The sequence below is a fragment of the Saccopteryx leptura genome, chromosome 10 (genome assembly GCF_036850995.1).
Source record: "Saccopteryx leptura isolate mSacLep1 chromosome 10, mSacLep1_pri_phased_curated, whole genome shotgun sequence".
NCBI classification, from domain to species: Eukaryota; Metazoa; Chordata; class Mammalia; order Chiroptera; family Emballonuridae; genus Saccopteryx; species Saccopteryx leptura.
The window spans coordinates 37,711,863-37,738,936 of NC_089512.1; the positions used below are offsets into that span (position 1 = coordinate 37,711,863).

General features: G+C 51.5%; 1 protein-coding gene across 1 annotated transcript in view; it reads right to left on the reverse strand.

Moving 5' to 3' along the window:
• The window catches only part of RAB6B (RAB6B, member RAS oncogene family), a 60,313-nt gene that overhangs the window by 17,224 nt on the left and 16,015 nt on the right, over positions 1-27,074 (reverse strand). Inside the window, exon 2 of the mRNA XM_066351896.1 lies at positions 10,743-10,801. Coding sequence (XP_066207993.1) covers positions 10,743-10,801 — 59 coding nt within the window. The remainder of the gene's footprint in view (positions 1-10,742; positions 10,802-27,074) is intronic.

Consider the following 27,074-nt stretch of genomic DNA (forward strand, 5'->3'; position numbering starts at 1 on the left):
GACACTACTCTTTTATGGATTCTTGCTGTATTGGCCAAGAGTTTGCTTAAAGGCTTTAATCACTGTAAAAAAAAAAAAAAAAAAGAGAAGACTAGATAAAGAAGATGTGGCACATATACACCATGGTATACTATTTAGCCATAAGAAACTATGACATCAGATCACTTACAGCAAAGTGGTGGGATCTTGATAATATTATATGGAGTGAAATAAGTAAATCAGAAAAAAACAAGAACTGCAGGATTCCATACATTGGTGGGACATAAAAACGAGACTAAGAGACATGGACAAGAGTGTGGTGGTTATGGGGGGCAGGGGGAGGGAAGGAGGGAGAGGGGGAGGGGTACAAAGAAAACTAGATAGAAGGTGACAGAGGACAATATCTCTTTGGGTGATGGGTATGCAACAGAACTGAATGACAAGATAACCTGGACATGTTTTCTTTGAATATATGTACCCTGATTTATTGATGTCACCCCATTAAAATAAAAATTTATTTATAAAAAAAAAAAGAATAGCTAGGTATGCGGGTAGTCCACACTCTTCTATAAAAGGCCTTAGAAACCTTGGTGATTCCCTGTGACCTGCAATGACTGACACTCCCTCTTAAAGGTCAGCACAGGTCACACGGGTGTGTGTGTATTGACAGGAAGGTACGGATGAGTACATGAGTAGACACATGGGTGAATGGAGATACACCCATGTGCATGCAACTATATATTCACATGTTGAAGTATGTGTATGTGGGCAGGACTTGGGTGGATAAGTGTGGGGTAGAAGGAGGTACTTCTGCTTTGAAGGTAAAGCCCAGATCGATGACACTTATATAGCCTGGAGGCTGAGAGACTGAGGTGACTAGGAGCCATCATAGGGCTTGGGCGGGGAAGGGGGACAGACTTCTGCCAGCAGCAAACTTAGGCTCCCTGTCAATGACCCCCCAGGGTAGACCATAGCCACTGCAGAAGATACAGCATGAAGTTAGCTGAGTGCCCCACCCAAATGGACCAGGGTGGGATCTTGGGCCCAGAGGGCCCCGGCATATATACAGTGGCCTCTATTACTGCTTTGGCAGGGTCTGGATGCTATGGGGTGAATAGGAGTTTTCTTTTTTAAATATTTTTTTAAATTTTATTTATTCATTTTTAGAGAGGAGAGAGAGAGAGAGAGAGAGAGAGAGAGAGAGAGAGGGAGAGAGAGACAGAGAGAGAGAAGGGGGGAGGAGCTGGAAGCATCAACTCCCATATGTGTCTTGACCAGGCAAGCCCAGGATTTCCAACCAGCGACCTCAGCATTTCCAGGTCGATGCTTTATTCACTGCGCCACCACAGGTCAGGCCAGGAGTGTTCTTGACAGCCAATCTGGCCCTAAGCTTCTCCAGTCTAAAATAACTTCCTTCAAGAATCAGTGGATCACATGAGTTAGACAACCTGAATCTATTCTGTATAAAAAAATCCATCTGACTGAAGGATTTCCAAGAGGAGGTGTGGAAACCCACCCTCTAATAACATTTCTCAGTCCAGTTATGTGAAACACAGCCCCATGAGGTGATCTCTAGGATAAAAACGGACTATGATCAAGTGTTTCTGGGAAAGGCTGCATATTCTGTCCCCTAGTGGAGACCCACAAAGCACACTGGCATAGTAAAGGCTCTGAGAATTTCTGCACTGAAGAAATATGAACCCAATGATTCCCAAGCTTCTTTGCCCTGGGAACCTTTATGCTTATAATTTCTGTTAACATTCTAGTGTTCCCAGAGCTTCAGGAAAGGCTGACCTTCAAAAAGGTGGGTTCTGAGGGAGACCATATCCCTCCTTCAGCTTCCCTTGGAGTCTTGGTCAAAGCATTCATTTTTTGTACTTTATTTCCATTTACGAGGTATGGAGTAAATTGTTCTTGCTGGTAATTATGCCACAAAGATGTAAGGAGTACATCAGGACAACAAGAGCAGCAGGCTTGGCTTTGGGGACTCTCCTGCCAGTCCATGTTCCCCACACCCCCTCTCCAGCTGTGCCGCACGAGCCTCCTGAACTCCCCATGTCCCTCTGGGGAGGCTGGGCTGCACTCCGCTGTGATTAGGTTGCCCCAGACCTGGTAATGCTTATTTAATCCTTTAAATCATCTTGCTTGCAAACTGTACTTATGAAAAATGTCAGGCACTTCATTTCATACAAAACACGAGGAGCGTAACAAACACAGATTTCCTAGCCACATCCACATTTATCTTCTGAAGGTGGGATTAAGCGGTGTCAACGGGCTCAGACACACTGTGCAGAATGGTAGTACATTACATGCCTCCCTCTGCACAAAAGCTTCCATTGGTCTAGCGGATCCCCGGGGAAAGGGATGTTCCCTGAGGCACTTGTTGAAATCTTCTTTGCTATGTGCATTTATTATGAAATATATTTTGCATCACATTCTGACAAGACACAGTAATAAAGTCTGCAGTGGAAATCTGCATGGTAATTTGCATAAATTGACTCAAGACTCTCTTTTCAGGAAGAAAAATCATGAAAAGGAGTGTGTATGTCTTCTTTTAGCCTTGGCCTGGCCTTGGCCCATGGCTGGGGAAGCATCCCTAAGTGGCAGAAAGCAGCTGGGCCTGACAAGCCCCTGACAATGAAGCTGCTGTCTGTGCTCCACACCACTAGCCATCAGATGAGAGAAGCAGGGTAAAGTCATGCAAATTAGCATGCAAATGAGGCTGGCAAAACCTAAGGATTCAGACTGGCAAGTGGGTGCTGTGGGGAAGGAGACTGCGGCCTCTGGAAATCACGCTGGGCAGGCTCTGTCCTTGCCAGCAGCTCTGCGCTCTGGAGGCGGGGACGCGAGCTCCAGAGGCCACTACACATGTACCTGGATTCTTTCAGACACCTCAGCTTCCAAGTCTACACGGCCCTGGCGGCCACTTTCCTCTTAGTGGAGAGTGGCTTAGTCAACACCCAATTAAGGACTTATTGATTGCTCTTTTATGTCCTGGCTGTGGTCTGAAACATCAACCAAATGATAGGTACCTTCGAACTTTAAATAAGGGGTTAAATTTAATCAAAATCTATCAATCTGTTCAAAACCCACAGATACCCATGACATATGGCCTGAAACTCCCCAAAAGATCTGAAGGGCAACATATGGATTCAAGTGCACAAGCCCTTCCCTAATAATTAGGGCAAAAGATGCTCCAGGTAGTGGACTTCTGAAGTTGTCTAAGAGCTACCTATGTATAATCTACAAAGTGAATTAGGAAGGATTACTAAAATACGGGGCAGAGAATGTACCATGGGTCCATATAAATATAGCAGGTACTACTGGGAGACTTACCATTATCCAACCCACGTATTATCTATGGCAACCTCTTGCTCCCTTGCTTGCCTAGAGACCATAAAAGTGAAATTCTGCTTTCCCAGGCTAAGGGTGAAGGTGAGACCCAATTCAGGTCGATAAGACACAAAGCAATCTGCTGGAGGGAGAGGCCGTTCGAGGGAAGCTGCTGCTTTCTCTGCCTTGGATGCAGAGGTGATGTCTGGAGCAGTGTCAGTCTGCATGAAGACGGGAACCCACACAGCAAGAAGGCGGCATGGACTGAGAGCTAGGGCCTGGGGGCTGATGGCATCGCTGCTCAGCTCTGCCTCCTCAGGCCTCTCCACACTTCTCACACCTGGGAAACCAAAACCTTGCTTTGTTTATGCCACCATTAGTCAGCTGTCTGTACAGGTGACCATATTCCTAAATGTATATACTCATTAAAAGAGAGGAAGCACCTGACCGGTGGGGGTGCACACAGAATAGAGCGTAGACCCAGAATGCTGAGTTCCCAGGTTAAAAACCCCAAGGTCGCTGGCTTGAGCAGGGTATCCCTGACATGATCCCATGGTCGCTGGCTTGAGCCCAAAGGTCGCTGGCTTGACTGGAGCGCCCCTGGTCAAGACACGTATGAGGAACAATCAATGAACAACGAAAAGTGCTGCAACAAGTTGATGCTTCTCATTTCTCTCCCTTTCGGTCTCTCTCTCTTTTGAGTGAGAGAGTGAGTGAGAGAAAGAAAGAGAAAAAGAGAAAGGAGGGGGAGACAAGGGCAGAGGAGAGAAGGGAGGAAAAGAAAGATGTCAGAGCAAAGGCAAGTCTGCCCTCCCTCCTGGACCAAGTAAATGTCTAGAGGGAGCACCTGGATGCCTGGCAGTGCCCTAGCGGGTCTCTGAGGGCAGGGTCACCTCGCCAAGCTGACCGGCATTCAGGGGCATCTCACCCCTGGACCCTGTGCATTGACCTGATGCCTCTTGTCTAACCGCACCTCCTCTTCAAGGTGAAGCACTGGGCACCTCCCCACGCCCATCAGAGGACCCCTCTCTCGGCTGTCTCTGCTGCTGTGAGCTCTGTGAAGGCTCCTTCATCTCCTTACAGTGGCCCGCTGACAAAGGTGCTCAGATCTTACTTCCCCAGGCCCCGTGCCTCTCCTGTTCCCTGGCCCCAGCCGTGGAGGGGACAGAGGCCGGTGTGCATGGGTGTGTAGGTGTGTGTTCAAGGAAGATGTTCGGGCTGGACCCACACCCAGGTCCTCCTTCCTCACTGAACCCCTCTTCAGGCCCACCAGCAGAGGCGACGTGGGGGCATGTTAGATGTGGGGCCTGGCTGCCCGAGCCTGGCAACCCCCAGACCAGCAGCCTGAGTCTGGCTGGACAAGTGTTAGCAGAACTTGCTGTTCCAGAAAGAGTTTAGAGGATCCGTTCCCACACAGGACAAAGCACTGCTCTCCACTCACCGTGACCCTCACAAAGCCCCCTCCCCAGCCGTGAGGGCCAGCTGGAGCCCTGCCCCTCTGAAAGGCTAACCCCAACTGTCAAACTATCAGGTTGAACCGTCAGGGTGGAGACAGACACTGGTCTGGGGGCTGCAGAGCAGAGGGTTGGGCACAGTGTCAATGACCAGACCTCAGTAAACCTAAGGACTTGATTAAATCAACTTACAACATCACTCAAAGAAACATCCTGATCATTTTGAAAAACCCTGTGAGAACAAAAAGTCATGCTGCTGAGATACGGTCCTGGGGAAACGGTTGCCCCAGGTAAGTGCAGCCCATGAAGGGCCAGAGGCACCTGGGGGCCTGCAGGGGTCCCACTGGGGGGGTGTCCGTGTGTGGGGGGTCCATGCAGGGAGGGGGGGCGGGTGGGGGCAAATCATTCTGAGGCCTGAGCCAAGAGTCTGGTCCCCAGTGGGACCAGACAGGGAGGTGACAGGGCTCAGTAGTGGGTTGAAGAATATCCTCCCAAATTCTGTCCACCTGGAACCTCAGAATGGGACCTTTTTGGAAAAAGGATCTTTGTGGATGTAATTAATTATTAAGGAGCTTATGATGAAAAATCACCCTGGGTTTAGGATGGGCCCCGACATGCAGTGTCTGGAGTCCTTACGAGTGGAAAAGACAGGACACACAGCGCCACGAAGAGAAGGCCACCATGCGAGCTCGGCAGCCCCACCCAAGGCCCGCCTGCGGCCACCAGAGACTGGAAGGAGCAAGGAGGAGGACTCTCCTCTGGAGGAGGACTCTCCTCTGGAGGAAGCTGGCTGAGACCGGAGGGAGCAAGGAGGAGGACTCTCCTCTGGAGGAAACTGGCTGAGACCGGAGGGAGCAAGGAGGAGGACTCTCCTCTGGAGGAAACTGGCTGAGACCGGAGGGAGCAAGGAGGAGGACTCTGCTCTGGAGGAAACTGGCTGAGACCGGAGGGAGCAAGGAGGAGGACTCTCCTCTGGAGGAAACTGGCTGAGACCGGAGGGAGCAAGGAGGAGGACTCTCCTCTGGAGGAAACTGGCTGAGACCGGAGGGAGCAAGGAGGAGGACTCTCCTCTGGAGGAAGCTGGCTGAGACCGGAGGGAGCAAGGAGGAGGACTCTCCTCTGGAGGAAACTGGCTGAGACCGGAGGGAGCAAGGAGGACTCTCCTCTGGAGGAAGCTGGCTGAGACCGGAGGGAGCAAGGAGGAGGACTCTCCTCTGGAGGAAACTGGCTGAGACCGGAGGGAGCAAGGAGGAGGACTCTCCTCTGGAGGAAGCTGGCTGAGACCGGAGGGAGCAAGGAGGAGGACTCTCCTCTGGAGGAAACTGGCTGAGACCGGAGGGAGCAAGGAGGAGGACTCTCCTCTGGAGGAAACTGGCTCTGCCACACGGTCACTCTGGACTTCTAGTCTCCAGAATTGTGAAAGGACAGTTTCAATTGTCATGGCAGCCCCAGGGAACGAATTCAGACCCTGGAGGTTAGAGAGGAAAGCTCCGGGCAGAGCAGACAGACTGCCGAGTGGGGAGAGGTCCTCTGCCCGTGAGGCTGGGTGGACTCAGCCATTCTGTTCCCTTCACAAAGGCTCTATGGGACCCCAGAAGTGCCCCAGTGTAGGCAAAGCTCCATGGTCCTCCAGAAACGCTCCTCCACTCTGGGGAGCAGCTGCGTAAGTTCCTGCAGGCCGGGACCCTCTCCTGGGGGCAGCCCACAAAGCCGGTTTCCTAATCTGTGCTGTGACGGGAGGTCCATTGCTCCAGCCTTGGCTATAAATTCATCTCTATCAACTCTGAAAATTTAAAAATGTTAATGCCTGAGCTGGCCTGTGCATCTCCTGGCCAGACCCCCAGTAAGTAATATTATCGTGTAGCCAAGACAGAGGACCTATGAAGGACCCCTGAGAAACCCCAGAAGAGTGCTGCTTCCAAATCCTCCCCCCCTCTTACTCTCAGCAGCCACATGCAGAGGCCTGAGACCAGCCCTAGCGCCACACTGGCTTGGTCTCAGGTCTCTGCAGGTGGTATTTCAAGCCGTGGCCCAAGGTGTGTTTCATTGGCCTATGGGAGGGGACGGGGCTTGGCCCACACAGAGGGTCAAGTCTCGCCACAGTGCAGGTGCCAGAAGGTTTCTTCTATAGCAAATTTGGAAAGTAATTTCTTAGTTGGGGGTTTATACAAGAGAACTATAGAGACATGACTCTCACCAGGATGTCTGCCAATCTTAATTTTGTGCTTCTCCCAGTGAGTGGGTTTTGATGGGGTGATGGGCGGGGCGGTGAGAGGCTGGGGAATGCATGTGCCAAGAGGAGAACAGGTACATGTGTGTAGAGGGTGTGCCAGGCAGGAGGCAGCAGAGCTGCCCTCCAGGGGCCCACAGGCTGACGAGGTGCCACCCCCCAGGGCCTACCAGCTGGACAGGACCCAGGAGAGGTCCAACAGGGGAATCCAGCTCTGCATCTGCATGGCCAGGTCCTCACGGGTCCTCATGCCAACCCCTCGGGGGCTCAGGCATATTCAGCCCCAGGAAGAGGGAGGACTCGCTGACTGCCACCCAGATGAGGCTGACCCCTCTGCTCTCCACGCTGAGGGCGGAGCCACATTCTATGGCCAGGTCATTTCCTCTCACTGTCTCTCCAAACAAGGAAGCACCTGACAACTATCTGTTGTCAGAATGAGTGAATGAGGGCACACAGAAAGGACAGGAAGGAGGGAGGGGAAGTTTGTCCTGGGGATTGGCTGGGCATCACAGCTAATTGAGGTGGGGGGGGGGGGGGTGGCAGGCTCTGCTGGGCTCTACTGGCTGATGGGCAAGGTTTTCTGGGGGGTGGGTGTAAGTAATCACCGTGTTGGGGGGCAACTAAGCATCTCCCAGAGCCCTTGGGGATCTGGGCTACTTCCCAAATGTCTCTGCTACCATGTTAAGAAAAACAAAGTAACATTTCTCCCTTTCCATCTCCAGAGAATTCATTAAGATGAGCCTGTGGATGGCAGAACTGCAGCTCCAGTCTCCTAGCCTAATTACCATCTTAAAGGGGATTGGGAGAGAAGCTCCACCTGCTCCTGCAAAAACAGTAAGTCAGAAAAGCTTCCCTGGCGGCTTCCTCCCGGTTCTCTCCACGCTGACATGGGCCTCTGTGGCCTCTCGGTCTGCTGGGGTCTAAAACCAAGGCAGGCAGCGTCTCTCCAAGGTCACTTCGATACCAACAGGCACTTGACACCAGGTATGGCCGAGTCCTGTGCGGGGCCCATGAGTGCAGTGTGGGTCCAAGGGGTCGTGGCCTCAGTCACGCCCAGAGCACACAGGAGTTCCTGCAAAGCCAGGAGGCTAACTGAGCACCTAGGACAACCGGCCAGGGGAGAGCTCCGAGCCATGGAGGGGGCAGAGCACAGGCAAACATGCGCTCTGAGCCTCGATGAGTCAGAAGAACATTTCACAGCAGAGGAGAAGGGCATTCCAGCAGAGGCAACACCAGGAGCCAAGGCGTGGAGCTGTGACAGTGTCACTGAGTGGGGCCACAAGCAGCAGGCCTGCTGGACCATGGGATATGTGACAAGACGTGCGCAGTGGCAGATGAGACTGCAGATAGAGGTGGGCTGAGGCTCTGAGGGACATAAGCTACACGGGGAGGAGTTGATCCATGTCAATGAGGACCACTGCCAAGGCCCTAAGGGCACCATTACCACCTACCACTTCCAAGAACATCAAACAGCCAAGAGTCTCGCTGTGTACAATGGGACACCAACAAGAGGCATTGCAGGTATCATGATATTCAAAATTATCAAATAATTTAAATAATATCAGTGAGTTATCTCCTCTCTCTCTCTCTCTCTCTCTCTCTCTCTCTCACACACACACACACACACACACACACACACACGCACGCGTGCACGACTACCAAGTCAGTCTCCAAAACCGTCGTCTGTTAGACGAATCCCCAAGACAGACTGATGAAGTAGAAGTCCCCTCCCTGGGCGGCGAGGCCTCTGCTAAGGCTGCGGTGGCACAAAGCCCCAGCCTGGAGAGCACATGATGAGACGGTGCGGCTGTAGGGCCAGTAGCTGTCGCCATGGCCCTGCAGGTTCCCACTGGATTCAGGCAGACGGTAAAGGAACAGTGGAGCCAGAAAATGGTAGGTCATTGCATTTATTAGAGTCTCATAACGGCGGACAAGCAAACAGGCAGGGAAGACCGCTTCCCTCTCACTCTCCGACTCACCCTGGACTCAGGCCCCCCACCAGCCTCAGCACTCCCCATCCAAACAGGCCGGGCTGAAATCTCAGGGCTCCCAAGCCCCTCAGCACTCCTTCTCTCACTCTACTCTCTCTCTCTCTCTCTTTCTCTCTCTCTCTCCCTGGACTCTCTAGCAAAACAGACTGGGGGGGGAAACACCCCTTCTCCAGCAAACAATCGCCCCTCCTCAAGTGGCAGGCAATTGGCAATTTGCAACCTGCCGCCCTGAGGACAAGCGCCCGCAGCCTTCCATAGACTGTCCACACAGGGCGCTGCCCCGCGCCAGTGCACCACTGAGGTAAAATACAAGCGAGCAAACCTAACACACGTTTCACACTTGAAACACACTGGTTTGCCCAACAGTGGCCAAGATCACCATCCCCCAAGCTGGCGCCCGGGGCTGTGCACAACACCCAGGGCCCCTCTCCCGGAGCTGTAGGTTCCGACCCTTCAGGCAATTCTTACCAAGCCCACCAGTCATCTGGCATTTCAGATGACAGCAGAGGAAAAGCAGGAAGTGAGAGAGTCAAGAGGGCAAGATGATGAGTGGTCCAGGAGAAAACAGACGGAAGACACGGAACTGTGATGGGCAGTGAGCTGTGTTCTGCGTCCTCCGTCAGTCCAGGAAGGCACACGGACCTCTTAGCACAGCCGTCCCAGTGTGTTCTGTAAATGTCTCTCCTCTGAGGACTCGGTGACAAAAATATTCCATGACCAGACAAGTCTGGGAGATCCCGCACCCTACACCCCTCCTTCAGTACAAAACCCTACACTGATGTAGTAAATAAAGGCTCTGAGAAGGCCTGCAGTAGAAAAGCTGGTTTGCTTTTGTTCACCAGTGTTTCCTAAATCCACACAAGTACTAAGCCTTCCTTCCTGCCTTTAGTTCTCAAATAACACCTACTTCACATCCCTTAGAACGAGTCATTCACAGCACCCACTGGCTTGGAAAAATGCATGTTTGTCTGTTTTAAGGAAGAAAATATCTTTTTTTCTTAAAAATAGCAGAAATAAAATTGGTACTTTTGCAAAAAAGCGATAGTAACAGGGAAAATTCACTTCATTTGCACAAACCTCCCACTCACCAGTGATGCCAGGAAAGTAAAATGTTATCGACCCCACAGAGCTCAGCCTTTGGGTCACTTGGAGCCACCCCTGGGCCACTGGTTGACCCTAGACCACTTTGAGAGCGAGGAGCAGAGAACACTCTGTCCAGCCTCCTGCCCACATAGAGCAGTTCGAGTGCATCACATCAACCTCTCCAGGGAAGGAAGTCCTCAGCAACCGTGTGTGCGTGTGTCTGAGTGTGTGCACACGTGCACGAGATCCAGCAAACAGAACCGTGCTCAAGGAACAAGTTCTACGACTGCTATTTCACCTCCATTATTTTGCATCTTGTTCATCCTCCTCCACGTGACTACCCACCCAACTAATCAAACACTGTAATGGTTAGAACTGCCCACGGGCAGCAGGATGACACAGACTGAAACTTGTCCTTTCTCTACTGGAAAACGCTGTGGGTTTTTATTGCCAAAGTTTGGATCTGCAGAAGTTCCCAGGGTCTTTACTGGGTTGGGGCCCATACACAGATGAGAAGCTCCTTCAAGACAAAACAAACGCCCTGGGCTCCAGGAACACCCTGCTCTCATCTCAGGATTCGCACGCCCCAGAGACAGGCCAGCACGGTCTCCAGGCAAGTGTCATGGCTGCAGACACTAAGGGTGGTGGGAAAACGGGCACCGAGGGCCTCACCTGGTACGTGTTGTCGAAGCTGTCGTACATGAACCTTGTGATCAGAGACGTCTTCCCAACTGTAAAACAAGAAGAGAGCGGTTCAGCCATGGCATCCGAGCTACTTTCTTCTAAACACATTTCATGTGAACAAAACCGATAAAAATAAAAAGCCCAGAGGAAAAGTGAGAGGTGGAAGCAGAAGTGAAAGGAAGACCCAGAGCAAGGCTGCCGAGTCTACACCGGGTGGGCTGTGGGGGAGTTACTGCCAGCCACCGAGGAGGAGGCCTCTCCCTGCTCCGTGAATTCTTCCCACCCTAATCCACGTTTTTCTTGACCCACTAGATCCTAACTGATGCGAGAGCCATATATGAAGAATCAGAGTGGGTGTACGACGGATGCTACTCTCACACTGGCCCACGTTCACCGGGAAATACTGCCTTGTCATTGGTCACAGGCTGGGATGGAGGCAGGCTGTTTAGTTCCCATTCATTCAGCCTGGAGACGGGTGAGGAAGGTGTCTTTCTAAGGAACCAGCAGGTAGGGGAAGTAAATGGGACACTCCCCATGTCTCTCATGGGCAGGACTGGTTTTTGTGGAGTGTGCCTGACCATCCCGCTGCTCACAGGATGTTTAGTATCCCTGGACCTTGCTGGGTAAATTCCAGCGAGATCCTGTCATTGTGACAACCCTGCCTGCCTCCCCATGCTAGCAAATGCCCTCTGAGTGGCAATAACACCCCAACTGAGAACCACTGTTACGGCTAAGAGAACCAGGAAGACTCTTTGGAATCTCACAAGTGCTCTTAATTGCCCAAACTGCAGGGTTTGGCTTCTGACCTAACCTCGAGCAGGTCCCCTGGGGCCTGGCAATAGCAGAAATGCCTACTATAGCATTTCTATCATCTGGGAGGGGAGGAAGGGTGGGTGGTAAAGGAACAGCTGTTGGGTCAGGCCCGGCATGGAGTGCTCCTCTACACTGTCCCACTGGGTCTGCCATAGCCCTGGGGGCTCAGAAGACACTGGCCCAGCTGAGCTTGGCTCCCAGTCTTCTGCTCCAGGCTCCCAGAAACAGACAGCCCTGGTGGGAAAGCAGGAGAGCCAGCACCTGAGAGGTTTCCATTCTGCCATTCTGATTCTCGGGCAGGAGGTCCTCAGGCTCGGCCTGGCAGGGTGGCTGGTCAGTGCCTGAATGGAGCAGGGCACCCCACCAAGCCTCCTCTGGGAAAGGTCTTTTCCTGTTCTGATGTCTCAGTAGTACGGCATATAACACACAAGTGTAGCCATCTCCTGATGGCCAACATTTATAACAGAAAGACAACTGTCTTCTGCTGGAAGAAACATTGATGGACTGTGGTTGAGGCAAATTTAGGCGGCTCCATATTAGACTGGAACTGGTGAGCTGGAGTCAAATCTTACCTGGGTTTGTTTGTTTGTTTGTTTTTGTGACCAAAACAGAGAGAGTGACAGGGACAATCAGGAAGGGAGAGAGATGAGAAGCATCAATTCTTCATTATGTCACCTTAGCTGTTCGTTGATTGTTTTCTCATATGTACCTTGAATAGGGAGCTACAGCAGAGTGAGTGACCCCTTGCTCGAGCCAGCGACCTTGGGCTTCATGCCAGGGCTTTTTGGGCTCAAGCCAGCGCCCAGGGGGTCATGTCTATGATCCCACGCTCAAGCCAGCGCCCTGGGGGTCATGTCTATGACCCCATGCTCAAGCTAGCATCCCTACACTCAAGCAGGATGAGCCTGAGCTCAAGCTGACAACCTCAGGGTTTTGAACCTGGGTCCTCTGTGTCCCCATCTGATGCTCTATCCACTGCACCACCACCTGGTCAGGTTGGGGTATGGTTTAGCTACATCATTCTGAGATGGTCCCTGCCCTCTGGACCTCAATGACTCTTCTAAAAACGGACACAATAACATCAAAGAGGTCAAAGGGCAGTGGTAGAAATGAAATAAGATAATAAAAGTGCCAGGCACAGAGGAAATGCTTAAAATTGGAAGGCAGTAGCAGGTAACTTAGATAGCTGAGGCATTTTCCTGAATATCAGATAAAAACAAAAACAAAACACCGTCATTACTGTACGAACCTTACCCACCACATCGCATTTGGCTGTTGCTGATCTATATTCTTATAGTAAAACTAATCTTAAGTAGAGCACTTTCCTGAGTCTTGTGAGTTGTTTTGGTGAATTATGGAACCTGAGGATGGTCATGGGAGCCCTCAGATTTGTAGCCAATTGGTCAGCAGTTTGGTGTCCTTGGGGACCCCAGTTGTGGCTGGCAGTAGAAGTGGGGGGCAGTCTTGCTGGGGATTGTGCCTTTAAACCGGAGGAGTCTGACGCCAGCTCTCGGTGGGCTGTGCCAGGAAAGGCTGCAGTTCAGCGGCTGGTGCCAGAGCAGTCACAGTTCTAGAAACATATCTCTGGGGTGAGCAGTAATACACCTAAGATCTCTTCTCATTTTACAGGAAAACTGTCCTTTGAGCTTTTGATGGGCATTTAACCTGTAAAGTGCTTTCCAATTGCTTTAAATCTCCCCTTAAATTTCACATGAAGGTGAGATGCAGGGGTTTCCCACACGGAAAGGCCTGGCTGGAAATTGCTAAGGGGACCCCAGAGCAAAAACTCAAGTGATACTGAGCCAGCCAGAGGAAGAGGAAATCGGAGAGAACACAGCTTGCTCCTTTTCCAAAAGAAAGCCATAGCCTCCTCCTCGGGAAGAGAGGCATGGCAGGGCCCACTGGTAACTTCACGAGGTTGTGACACCTGGCATCTTACTCCTGGGGGGAAGGGACACGCATCAGGGAGCAGGGTGAGGAGAAGGCGGGAAGATACTGGGTTCATTTCTCCCCATAGGTTCTCCCCTGGGGCAGCTGGGCAGACAGGCAGGACAGATGGTGGAATCACAAGAAGTCACAAGGGGACAGGAGGTTGATGGAGTAGCTGAGGACTTAGAAACCCCTACAAGAGGGTCCCCCTCGTCAAGTCACCCCTTCTCAGGACACCAGCCAGTGGCAGTGGATTGCTACTGGCTCACAGGGGAGAAGGAGAAAAATCCCAAGAAAACAGGTTGCTAAATGGGACTGTGCAGGAGGAAGAGGTGTGGGGTCTTGGCCACCACCAATATTTCCTGAACATTCCCACAATAACTATCAAAGGCAACACGTGTATTTACAGAGCACGTTCCGGTCACAGCCACCGTCTGTGCCAGGCACAGAAGGCCGTGAAGGAGGAAACAAAAGAGACGAGACACACCTGCTTCCTGAAGCTGGCAGGATTCCGTGCCTGCAGCAACGCTGTCCTGAGCCCCTAGCTCCGACCTGTTTAGTCCTCAACCCTGAAGTGGGTATTTGTGTCACCCAGGGGAAGTGAGTTGGCAGCTACTTGCCCTGGGCCAGAGCTCAGTGGGACCAGGATGAGGCGGCCTGACCAGAGACTGAGCTCCTATTTCTGATCCTTCTTTTTTTTTTTTTTTTTTTTTTTTTTTTTTTTTTAAGAGAGGAGAGAGAGACAGAGAGAGAGAAAGGGGAGGAGCTGGAAGCATCAACTCCCATATGTGCCTTGACCAGGCAAGCCCAGGGTTTCAAACCGGCGACCTCAGCATTTCCAGGTCGACGCTTTATCCACTGCGCCACCACAGGTCTATTTCTGATCCTTCTTGGCATCGTTGAGTCAAACTGAGTTTCAGGATCCAGCAGGTGATGACTGTCATCACTGTGGATGTCCTGGAGTTCCCAGGAGCAGCCCCTGCCAGGCCAAGGCACCTTTCCTGGGGGCCAGCTGCAGGTGAGGGCCTCTCCCCACTTGGGTGGTACTTGCCCCAATCTGGAAGATAAGAGATTGGGAACTGAGGTGGGGCACAAGCAGGGCTTAGAAAGCGTGGGTGGGCAGGTTTGAACGCCCGGGGCCCAGCACCGCAACTGAGTCCTGGACGGGATGGCCAGATCATTGACTCGCTGCCAAAGGGAATTTCTTACTATTCCTCTAGGCCCACTTTTCTCATTTCTCAGAGCAGAAGCCCTTCTCTTCCCTGACTCAGAGCCTCCCCAGGACACCCAATCCTCTTTCCCAGGCTACCAAGACAATATGGCTCAGAGCCCTTCTCAACTTGTCAGCTCGGCCTTTCTGCTGAGGCCTCTTCGATGGCTCATCCTTCCCTGAGGCACATATTTGCACTCTTCATTGCAGGCACGTGGTCAGTAGGTCCTGTTCCTGCCTCCAACTTGAACAAGTCTGATTGCACGGCCTCCACCCTGACCTTGACCCCAGGGAAGAACTCATCATGCTGTCTGAGACTTGAACCTGAGAGAGTTGCCCTCCATTGTCTCTGGAGGCTTCCTAGGGTCCCAAGACAGAGCTTATAAAAAGAAGCCCCAACCCTGGCCGGTTGGCTCAGTGGTAGAGCGTCGGCCTGGAGTGTGGGAGTCCCAGGTTTAATTCCCGGCCAGGGCACACAGGAGAAGCGCCCATCTGCTTCTCCACCCCTCCCCCTCTCCTTCCTCTCTGTCTCTCTCTTTCCCTCCCGAAGCCGAGGCTCCACTGGAGCAAAGTTGGCCTGAGCACTGGGGATGGCTCCATGCCTCTGCCCCAGGCGCTAGAGTGGCTCTGGTCATGACAGAGCGACGCCCCGGATGGGCAGAGCGTCGCCCCCTGGTGGGCATGCCGGGTGGATCCCGGTCGGGTGCATGTGGGAGTCTGTCTGACTGCCTCTCCGTTTCCAACTTCAGAAAAAAAAATACAAAATAAATAAAATTAAAAAAATAAAAATAAGCCCCTTGCACACCGCTGCCCAGGGTCTACCCTACCCTGGCATCACAGAAAGGACCTAAGCTGGTAAAAGGGCTCCCCTGTGCCAAGCTCCTCTCCCCCTTACTCACCCCGCACCCAAGTAGAAGTTACTGGAATCTCGATACGGTGAGCTTCCACAGTCCATCTACCTGGCTACTCCCTCAGTCTCACCACAAAGAGCAGCAGGTCCGCTGGAGCCACCACCTGACCGGGTACTACCACCGGGTTGTAGCCAAGGGGAGCCCGAGGGCGCAGCAGCACTCCACCAGCTCAGGGAGGGACAGGCACATGGGAGGGGCCAGAGCCACTCCCCCGAGGTCCCGCTGCCGCCCCACTAGCCCTGCAGCCTCGAGAGAGCGGCCCTCCCCACACAGCTCTGTTCTCAAGGTCACACTGTCCCAAATCCCCTCTCACACCGGTCTGGGACACCAGCACAGCAGAGCAGAGTTTATTCTGAAGGCAAAGATTCAGCTCTACTGGCAGGATCTTATTAAAAACAAGCAGACAAATCATTATTGAGCTTTTTTTTTTTTTAATCTCGACGCGTGGCTCAGCAATATTCTTGTAATCTTCTGGTAGCTTAGTTTCACGTGATTAAGCAAAGAGATGGATTTTTCCTTTCAACCAAATGAGGGTGAGAAAATTCATTACCGAGTACCAGGAACCTCTAGAAAGAAGGGATGGAAACTAACTCTTACTCAGCCTCTACTTAGTGCCAGACAAGAAACTCTGGCACTTGATCCTCATTGGATCCTTGTCACGATCCAGTGAGTGAGTTCTTCTCCCCAATGTCACAGAGCTGGTAAGCAGTGGAGCTGGCGTGCAGACCCAGATCCGAGGCCCAAGTCCGCCTCGTGCATGACGTCGTGCTGGTTTACAGGAAGGTTTGACCAGCAGCAAAGCAGGAGATGACAAAAGGCAGGGGCCCAGGTGGCCGGGCAGTCAGGAAGGCCACAAGGAGAAGGCAGGGCAGTTGCCAAGCTGTGAGAAGGCGTAGGGAGAACAGATATCCCAGGTGGAGGGAACAGTGTGAGCAAACGCACAGAGGCAGAGAGGTGTAAAGCTTGTGAGAACAGACAGGCGGCAACAAGCCGGGGCACTGGGGGCTGGAGGCCGGAGCACGTCCAGGGAACCATAGGGGACCCACCTGGAGACCTCTACATCTGAGCACTGTCTCAAGGAAAATGGAGCCAGACCAGGTGTGTGAGGAGAGGGCTAAGTGACAAACACTATTCAAGGAAGCACCACGTGGCCAGAGGGTTGATTTAAACCAAAGTCCACCAGGGGAGCTAGATTCAGGTGCAAATACTTCAGATGTGAGGCAACCTGGGCAGGCACTGTCCAGAGGCGGACAAACAGGCAAGGTCACTCGCTGCTGGGGAACCGCAGCGGCTCCCTGAAGGAGATGACATTGGGATGGCTCTTGATGGGTGGAGAAGGGGCATCAGAGAGTGGAACGATGTTCCCAGGAGAGGGACTGGTTGGCATCAGCGATGTGAGGCTGACGTGTCCTCTGCACACAGCTCTCACACTTCTCTATAACTGTCACACGAAGCCACACCCACCCAGGGCTCCTGGGCTTGGCTTGTGCCCAGGCCACAGGCTGACAGCTAAGTGGGCCGTGAGCCCCCAGATTCCCACACTGACACTGGCTCCCTCTATGAAGGACCCCTCTCCACCCTGTCATCTCTATGGTGGCGGGGGTGGGGGAGACTGCCATGATGGCCAGAAACTGAGCAGATGTGAGGCAGAGCACAAGAAGTTAGCTGGAGACTCACTCCAAGTCCGCCAAGACCTGGCAGTGTGCACCACTCACGAGGCAGCCCCCTTGCCAAGCCCAGCCAGAACCTGGGCTCACAATCTGCTCTCAGGCACATGTTCCCATTTACCACCCACGCCAGCTTCCACACCAGCTCCGAGGCACTGCTGGACGGTCAGTGGGTCCTGGCCTGGTCCTCCGTGGGGTCACAGAACTGGGCCCAGAGTAGGAGGCAGAAAACACCCGGAGAACACACTGCCACTTCTGGCCACCCTGGTGGGCTCCCTGCCTCGTAGAGGCCTGGGAAAGAGTCTGTCTCCTTGGCCCATAAACCCCCTTAAGTCAGCTCCAGGTCTGAAATGTCTGCAGTTGTCAGAAGGTGGCGCCCAGAGGTAAAGAGGCAAATCTGCTTCCTCAGGCAATGGGCTGGCCGACTTGGTTATGCTATCAGCTCTGCCTGCCGAGCACAGCACAGGGGAATGCTGAGTGCTGGGGAGGGCCTTCCGGCAGAGGGGCTCCGTCTTCGCCCTGCAGCTGGGAAGGAGGCCAGACCATCCTGCACCAGCTTCCCTGCCCCATAGGGGCCTCGGGAGAGAACTCCACCAGACCCTTGTAAACCTGTGCCCACCAAGTCCCCATTACTGGCCTTACAGTGGGGTGCACAGCCCCCAGGCCCTACGGTAACAAGAACTGGTGGAGACATCAGCTTCAACTACCTGATCCTTGTTTTCTTTTGTTCTGTTTTCACAAAACAGAAAATCCAGCCCCAATCTTCCTGCAAGGAGTGGGGGTGCCGGGCTCCTCCCTCCACACCCACCCTGGCACCCAGGGCGCAGCCAGGCAGCTCCAGCCCGGGGCTCCGCCCCTGCCTACCTGAGCCCTGAGGGGCTGCCTGGCTCGCCGCAGGCTAAATGAGGAAACACGGGGAAAAATCCCATTTCAAACTGTTCCCCCAAAGACTCAGAAGGTAATTAAGAAATATGCAAAGCTCTTCATCGGACACTTTAATTAAGTGTGTTAATTCCCTCTGCCAGAGGAAGCTCAGCCACCTGGGCCTCACCGAGGGACTCAGAGAAGACAGAGCGGAGGAGGGGGAGGGAGGAAGGAGCAGGTAGGGGTTGGCAGGACAGCGCTGGGCTGGGCGGGGCTGGGCGGGGCTGGGCTGGCCCTTTCTCCTGCTCCAGCTGGGAGGCTGCGCCGAAGCTGACCCTCTTGCTTCCCCACTGTCTTCTACCCGCCATCGCTGACCCTCTTGCTTCCCCACTGTCTTCTACCCGCCATCGCTGACCCTCTTGCTTCCCCACTGTCTTCTACCCACCCCACGTCCTCTGTCCGAGCCCAGTGACCCCAGGATAGCCTGCTCTGAGTCCGGCCTGTGCGGTGTTGCAAATCCTCCCACCCCACTTTCCCCCACCATCTGCTGGAAAAGAAAAAGTCTGGGGTCCAGGAGGAGGTTCTGGCCTCATATGTGTCCCGGGCTGGCTATGGCCCTTGGACCTGTCATGGTCCCCGCTCAGGCAGGGTCTCAGCTTCCTATCGGAGTAAGAAGAAACAGGATGAGTGAGCCCTAAACATCAGCACAACAGTCCACGCTTAAACCACATAGAAAGGATGAGGGCAGAAAAAGGAAAAGCAAAATGAAGGTCCCTTGTGACCCAGGAAAGCGAGGATTCCGGGTGGGGAGTTCTCCTAGTGTCTGCAAACCCACAGGGCACTCTCAGGATGCTTGGTCTCCACTCCCTTCACTCCTCCCGAACACCTTTACTCAGCCCAGGGGCTTCCAGGGCCACGATGGCCTGCCAGGGCTACACATGACGGCCAGAGCTGGGGCCTTGGAGCTTCAGCCTCGGTCTCCCTTCCTGCACTGATGCCCTGACCCACCTCTTGCTTCTTTCCTTAGAGGTCTCGGCTTTGGCAGAAAGAGGAGAGTTCCATGGAAACAGGAGGCCATGGGGCCAGGCTGAGAGAGGCTCCAGACTCGGACGGCCACACTAGCAGCTCTGGTCACCACAGGGGAGGTGTGGCTACGACTCCTTCTGCCTGATGGAGTGCCCTCATCTTTGCTTTTCTTCTCTTCCTCTCCAGCTTCCCTTCACTTTCCAAAGCCCCCAAGGCCCAGCTGATGGTCCAGTCTTGGCCTCAGCCCCTCCCTCCCCAAGAAGGCCATGAGCTTTTAGGACACTATAAATCAGGGGTCCCCAAACTTTTTACACAGGGGGCCAGTTCACTGTCCCTCAGACCGTTGGAGGGCCAGACTATAAAAAAAACTATGAACAAATCCCTATGCACACTGCATATATCTTATTTTAAAGTAAAAAAACAAAACGGGAACAAATACAATATTTAAAATAAAGAACAAGTAAATTTAAATCAACAAACTGACCAGTATTTCAATGGGAACTATACTCCTCTCACTGATCACCAATGAAAGAGGTGCCCCTTCCAGAAGTGCGGCAGGGGCCGTATAAATGGCCTCAGGGGGCTGCATGCGGCCCGCGGGCCATAGTTTGGGGACCCCTGCTATAAATCATCCCCTCCCATCCCACACCATGAGCTTCTAAGAGAGTCTACACCTGACCTGAGATTACACCTGATTCCTCTTCTCCCCGAGCCCAGAGCAGACCCTTCCAATTATTACTCTACATATTAACTGTCTACACAAATCAGCTGGATAAAGTACTTTTCACTTGTTTACAATTAAGAATTTTAAGATAGGCCCTGGCCGGTTGGCTTAGCGGTAGAGCGTCGGCCTGGCGTGCGGGGGACCTGGGTTCGATTCCCGGCCAGGGCACATAGCAGAAGCGCCCATTTGCTTCTCCAGCCCCCCCCTTCCTCTCTGTCTCTCTCTCTTCCCCTCCCGCAGCCAAGGCTCCATTGGAGCAAAGATGGCCCGGGCGCTGGGGATGGCTCCTTGGCCTCTGCCCCAGGCGCTAGAGTGGCTCTGGTCTCGGCAGAGCGATGCCCCGGAGGGGCAGAGCATCGCCTCCTGGTGGGCAGAGCATCGCCCCTGGTGGGCGTGCCGGGTGGATCCCGGTCGGGCGCATGCGGGAGTCTGTCTGACTGTTTCTCCCCGTTTCCAGCTTCAAAAAAATACCAAAAAAAAAAAAAAAGAATTTTAAGATAGGCCCTGGCCAGTTGACTCAGCAGTAAAGCATCCTGTGGATGTCCCAGGTTCGATTGCCAGTCAGGACATACAGGAGCAGTGCCCATCTGCTTCTCCACCCCTCCCTTCTCGCTCTCTTTCTCTCCCTCCCCCTTCTCCTGCAGCCATGGCTCCATTGGAGTGAGCTCGCCTCAGGCACTGAGAATGGCTAGATGGCCTTGCCCCAGGTGCTGAAAAATGGCTCAGGTTGCAAAGGAGCAAGGGCCCCAGATGGGCAAAGAATTACCCCCTAGTGGGCTTGCCAGGTGAATCCCAATCAGAGTGCATGCAGGAGTCTGTCTCTGCCTCCCCTCCTCTCACTAAAAAAAAAAAAAAAAGAAGAAGAAGAAGAATTTTGAGATAGATCTAAGGCTAAGGAGAAATAAGCTAAAAAGAGAAGGCTGGAGCAAAAACTTTGTCGACAGAAATACATCTTAGCACAGAGGCTGCCAGTTCAATCCATGGTTAGGGCACGTACAGGAACAATGTTCCTGTCTCTCTCTCTCCTTCCTTCCTTTCTCTCTTAAAAAAAATAAGAAAGAAAAGAAGAAATACATTTTGTAACATCTTACTCAGGTCATTGAAGCCAGACTAAGAAATTGCCTTATCGGCCCTGGCCGGTTGGCTCAGCGGTAGAGCGTCGGCCTGGCGTGCGGGGGACCCGGGTTCGATTCCCGGCCAGGGCACACAGGAGAAGTGTCCATTTGCTTCTCCACCCCCCCCCTCCTTCCTCTCTGTCTCTCTCTTCCCCTCCCGCAGCCAAGGCTCCATTGGAGCAAAGATGGCCCGGGTGCTGGGGATGGCTCCTTGGCCTCTGCCCCAGGCGCTAGAGTGGCTCTGGTCGCGGCAGAGCGACGCCCCGGAGGGGCAGAGCATCGCCCCCTGGTGGGCAGAGCGTCGTCCATGGTGGGCGTGCCGGGTGGATCCCGGTCGGGCGCATGCGGGAGTCTGTCTGACTGTCTCTCCCCGTTTCCAGCTTCAGAAAAATACAAAAAAAAAAAAAAAAAAAAAAAAGAAAAAGAAATTGCCTTATCTCCCTGGCAGTCAAAGCAAAAAATTAAAATAAAAGTAAAAAAAAGTACATGACCAACTGTGATCTTCACAGTACTCATGAGATAAAACCAAACTACTCGTTGAGCTTTTAGTAAGAGTTGAACAGCATAAAGTTCTTGAAGAGTCTAGAGTAGTGGGTTTTAACCATTTTACACCTGGGGACTGGGGAAAATAGGACAATTATTTCGGGGACCACTAAGACAGAAACCATCCTGAGTATAAGCAAATTTGACTATGATCATTGGTTCTATAATCTTCATACAACATCAGGGTGGTTAAATCTTTTGCAGACCAGCATGAAATTTCTGGTGGACTGGTCCGTGGACCAGTGTTTGAAAAACACTGGTCTAGAGTGCTGAAATCATATTGGCCACTTAAAGGGCAAATTACATGTTTATATAATCAGCTGTAGCAGCATCACTGATGAAAATCAGGGATGCTAACACCCCCTGCCCGAATCAATGTTTGCAATCATGGGCCCAGACCGATGTACCCTACAGATTAATGACTATGTGAAAAACCAAGGGCCCAAGATTTCAGCTTCTGATCAAGATGGAGTAATAAGGACTAAATTTATCCTCTCACCTGAAAGAACCAAAACACAGACAGAATATATGAAAGAATGATTTTCAAGAAACTGGACATCAGGTGCTAAAGTACAATGACCCCTGAGAGGCGTGAAACAAATGAGGTGAGCCCCACAACTGCCCCCAAACGATCGCCTTGAGAAACTTTCAGGCGGTAGCACGGGGATGGGGGTGAGGGGTGGGGGCTGGGGGAGGGAGACAGGTTGAACCCGATGGGATTCCCTGAGTCAAGGAGACAGAGCTGAAAGTCTGCAGTTCATAGGACAGAGTAGCAGAGAGGAGAGAGGTGCACAGAGAGAGAATTCCAGAGGTCTGCAAAGGGGCTCCTTCAAGTTTTCAGCTGAGGACTGGTTAGTAAATGTGTGTAAGGAAACTACTCAAGACTGTGAAAGGAGCCCCTCCAATGGATGAAAGGAATCAGCACCTGGCATCCACCCAGGGGTTGGGAGAGTGCCTGTTTCTGGAGAGAAAGCCTATCAACCTGGGGACATGGGGGAGAGGAGTCAAAGGGGCTGTGCCTCATTAGTGGGTAATAATTAGCCCCAGACTGAGCACCGTTCTGGTCCCAAAGCTAACAAATCTTAAGAATATTTATAGGAACACAAAAACTATCCAGTATACAACATGGCAAAAGTCACAATGTCTAGCATCCGATAAGAAAATTATCAAGTAAGCAAAGAAACAATAAAATATAACCACGGGGGGAGGGGGGACACAACCAATTGAAACCAACCGCAAACTGACACAGATGTTAGAATTAGCAATGACATTCTAAAAAAAGTTATTCTAACTGCATTTCATGTCTTCATAAAGTTTAACAGAGATGTGGAAATATTAAAAAGGAGACAACCCAAACTTCTAGAGGTAAAAACTACAATGCAAGAGATAAAAAAATACAATGGTGGGATTAACAACAGATTAGACATTGTGGAAGAAACTATCAGTGAACTTGAAACAGACAGAAAAAGAATAAAAATAAATGACTGAAACACCAGTGAGTTGTGGGATGATGTCAAATAGTCTAACATATGTGTGATTGGTGTCCTCAGAGGATTGGCTGGGGGGTGTGGGGATGATAACAGGAAGATATATTTGAAGAAATAATTACTGACAATATTCCTATTTGAAAACTATGTACCTACAGATCCAAAAAGTTCACTGAACCCCAAGCAAAAGAAACATAAAAGAAATCAAACCAAGGCACATCATACACAAATTACACAGAATCATCAACAATAAAAAAAAAATCACAAAAACAGCCAGCGGACAAAAGACACATCACATCCAGGGAAACGAAGATAAAGAGGACAGCGACTTCTCCTCAGAAACAATGTAAGCAAAAAGTAAAAAGAAAAACGTATTAACTTAGAATTCAGTAACTTTCAGATATATAACATGTAACAGCTTTCAAAAACAAAGAAGAAATGCTTTTTAAACATACAATGCTGCCCTGGCCGGTTGGTTCATGGCTCAGTGGTAGAGCGTTGGCCTGGCGTGCGGGGGACCCAGGTTCGATTCCCGGCCAGGGTACATAGGAGAAACGCCCATTTGCTTCTCCACCCCCACCCCCTCCTTCCTCTCTGTCTCTCTCTTCCCCTCCCGCAGCCAAGGCTCCATTGGAGCAAAGATGGCCCGGGCGCTGGGGATGGCTCCTTGGCCTCTGCCCCAGGCGCTAGAGTGGCTCTGGTCGCGGCAGAGCGATGCCCCAGAGGGGCAGAGCATCGCCCCCTGGTGGGCAAGAGCATTGTCCCTGGTGGGCGTGCCGGGTGGATCCCTGTCGGGCGCATGCGGGAGTCTGTCTGACTGTCTCTCCCCGTTTCCAGCTTCAGAAAAGTACAAAAAAACCCAACAACATACAATGCTGACAGAATTTATCAACAGCAGACCCTCATGACAAGAAAGGTCAGAGCCCGTCCTTCCGGAAACAGTGAAATGACACCACATGGAAATGTGGATCTACATAGAGGAATAAGGAACACAGAAAATGGTCACTACGTGGGTAAATAGGTAAGATTTCTTTCTTATTATTAAAATGTCTTTGTAATTGAATATTTAAACAAAAAATATTACAAGATGTTGGATCACAGACCCAGGAAGATAGAAGGAAAATCTTGTTACCTTGACAGAAACTATACAAACCAGAATAAAATGAAGTGACATCTTTGAAGGACTAAAAGAAACATACTGTCAGTACAGAATTCTATACCCAGCAAATAAATCTCTTTTTAAAATGAAGGGAAGATAAAGAAAATCCAATGCCAAGATACCCATTCTAGCAGATCTGCAACACAAGAAAGGAGGTTTTTTGGCAGAAGGAGCAGGACACCCTCACACTCACACTGCATCCAACATAGTCACGATATGCACTGAAAGTCTGACAGGTGTAGACTTTAATCCTGGTTCTGTCACTTATTTCCTGTGTGATCTTGGGTTAGTTACTATCCCTGAGGCTCAGCTTCCTCATATTTACAATGGGGGCAGAAATGCCTACCTCACAGAAGCGTTACGAATCCTCTGAGAACAGTAAAGAGTTAACATTCTTGGTGAAAGGCATATGAAAAGTCTTGGTACTATTCTTGCAATTTCCTATAAGCCTAAAGTTATGTCAAAATAATGCTTATTTTTTATTTTTTTATAAATAAATTTTTATTAATTTTAATGGGGTGACATCAATAAATCAGGGTACATATATTCAAAGAAAACATGCCCAGGTTATCTTGTCATTCAATTATGTTGCATACCCATCACCCAAAGTCAGATTGTCCTCCGTCACCTTCTATTTAGTTTTCTTTGTGCCCCTCCCCCTCCCCCTTCCCCTCCTTCCTCCCCCCATAATGATTTTTATTTTTTAAAATGTGTTATTTACTCATTTTAATTTTTTATTTATTCATTTTTTTTTTTAGAGAGGAGAGGGAGAGACAGAGAGAGAGAGAGAGAGAGAGAGGAGAGACAGAGATAGAGAAGGGGGGAGGAGCTGGAAGCATCAACTCCCATATGTGCCTTGACCAGGCAAGCCCAGGGTTTCGAACCGGCGACCTCAGCATTTCCAGGTTGACGCTTTATCCACTGCGCCACCACAGGTCAGGCTATTTACTCATTTTAGAGAGAAGGAGAGAGAGAGAGAGAGAGAGAGAGAGAGAGAAGGGGGAGGAGCAGGAAGCATCAACTCCCATATGTGCCTTGACCGGGCAAGCCAGGGTTTTAAACCAGTGACCTCAGTGTTCCATCCAGGTCAACGCTTTATCCACTGTGCCACCACAGGTCAGGTCAAAATAATGCTGATTTTTAAAATGATGCACACATCCATCTCTCAGATTCCTGGCACATTCAGGAAATACTGTGCTGGTAAGTTAAACATTCTGGTCAACATACCATTTTCCTAAGGAAGTAGAATAGAACTGTATGTGGCAGCAACTTACTCTTCATAAAAAGCAGGACCTAGCTGGGTACTGGGGAACTGTGAGCCCTTCTAGCCAAAGGCCAGGAGGAGATTGAGCAAGTCTGGATAGATCAGCACAGTGGGCAGAACCCATGAGTAACCACCATGTGTGCATGTGCACTGAGATACATGCAAACACACACACACACACACACACACACGTGTGCGCACGTGTGTGCATGCGCTCAATGAAGCAGGCACCTGGTGTGCGGGAGCTCTCTAGTTCCTCTGCTGTCTTAGCTGTGAAACTGAGAACCTTACAAAGACAACATCTTCAGGGCTTCCTAAAAACTGCCCGAGATCTGACCACACAGCTTGTGTGGGCTGCCGAGCTCCTCACAACCACAGTCAATCCACCCACTGTCTGGATCCTCTCTGTCTCACCGAGTGATCTCAAGCACTCTTGTCAGCTTCAGGCAGGTGAAGGGTCTTTCCTCCGGGTTCCACAGCCGCACCATCACCAGCGCCCTCTAGCTCTGAGGGCTAGCCGCCCTCCAACACCAGCTCAGAAAAGGAGCTCCTGCCCACAGTGCACAGCTACCCTCCGTCCTGGCTTTCCTGGATAGCCAGACGGGTGGGTAGAATGCAGTCTATTTCAATTGGTTTGGAGCTCAGCCCAGCTCTAGCCAGACCCTACACATGCCAATCATGTCCATGTGTCTAAGTGGCTGCCTGGGTGCTGTGAAGAATTAATTCATAGCGAGTATACGTATGTTTGAGAGAAGTGTGTGTATGTTTTAATTCACATCGCCAGCTGATCTTTTGACAAGGCTAGAATTAATGCAATTAGGTAGTTTATGTAACTGATAAGAACTCTTGGCCCATCCACAGCATAGAGTTTAGTGAAGTAAAATATATGCTCATGTTTATCCTTTTCTAGCCAAGCAAATTGCTGGTGGCATTGATGTTAAAAGCCTCACTAACAGGGAGAGGAGTGGGGCAGTGGCAATGAGGAGGGAGAGTGTTGAGAGGCATGGCTTGTGTTTCCTAGATTGCAAAAGGAGGTCCAGTCAGAGGGGCCTTCTGACAACGGGCCCACAGCTCCCATCCATGGGGCCCTAGCTATGGCCTGGCCATGAGACCGAGTTCACTCGGGCAGGTGGAAGGTGGCCTCCCGGTTGCAGGCCGCTGTGGGCAGGGCATCTTCCTAGGTGCCTACCCCATCTCAGAGGAGCCCCTGGGCCGGACAGCCATGGTGCTGACTCGGAGGTCTCCGGAGCCTAGGGGGCTGTTCCTGGCACTTCTGCTAGCCCAGCCTCCCTTCCCGCCCTCACACAGCCTGCTCAGTGCCGTTCCCCTTGCTGTTTTGACAAAGAGGAAGTGGGCACAACCCCAGGCCCTGCACCTCCAGAGCCAGCTGGTAATAGAAGAATGGACGTGCAGACCTCCCTCCTCATCAGCCAACAGAGTTCACTCAAAGAGTAGGGACAGCCTTCCAAGTGATGCTTAGTGTTCTGGGGTAGAAAAGGCACTCTAGATTCCAAGGACCCTGGGCCAGGAAGTGGGTACAGGACCACCCAGCAGGCAGGGAGGAGCACTGTGTCTCTATCACTGTTTGGAAGAGAAATGACTGCTGGT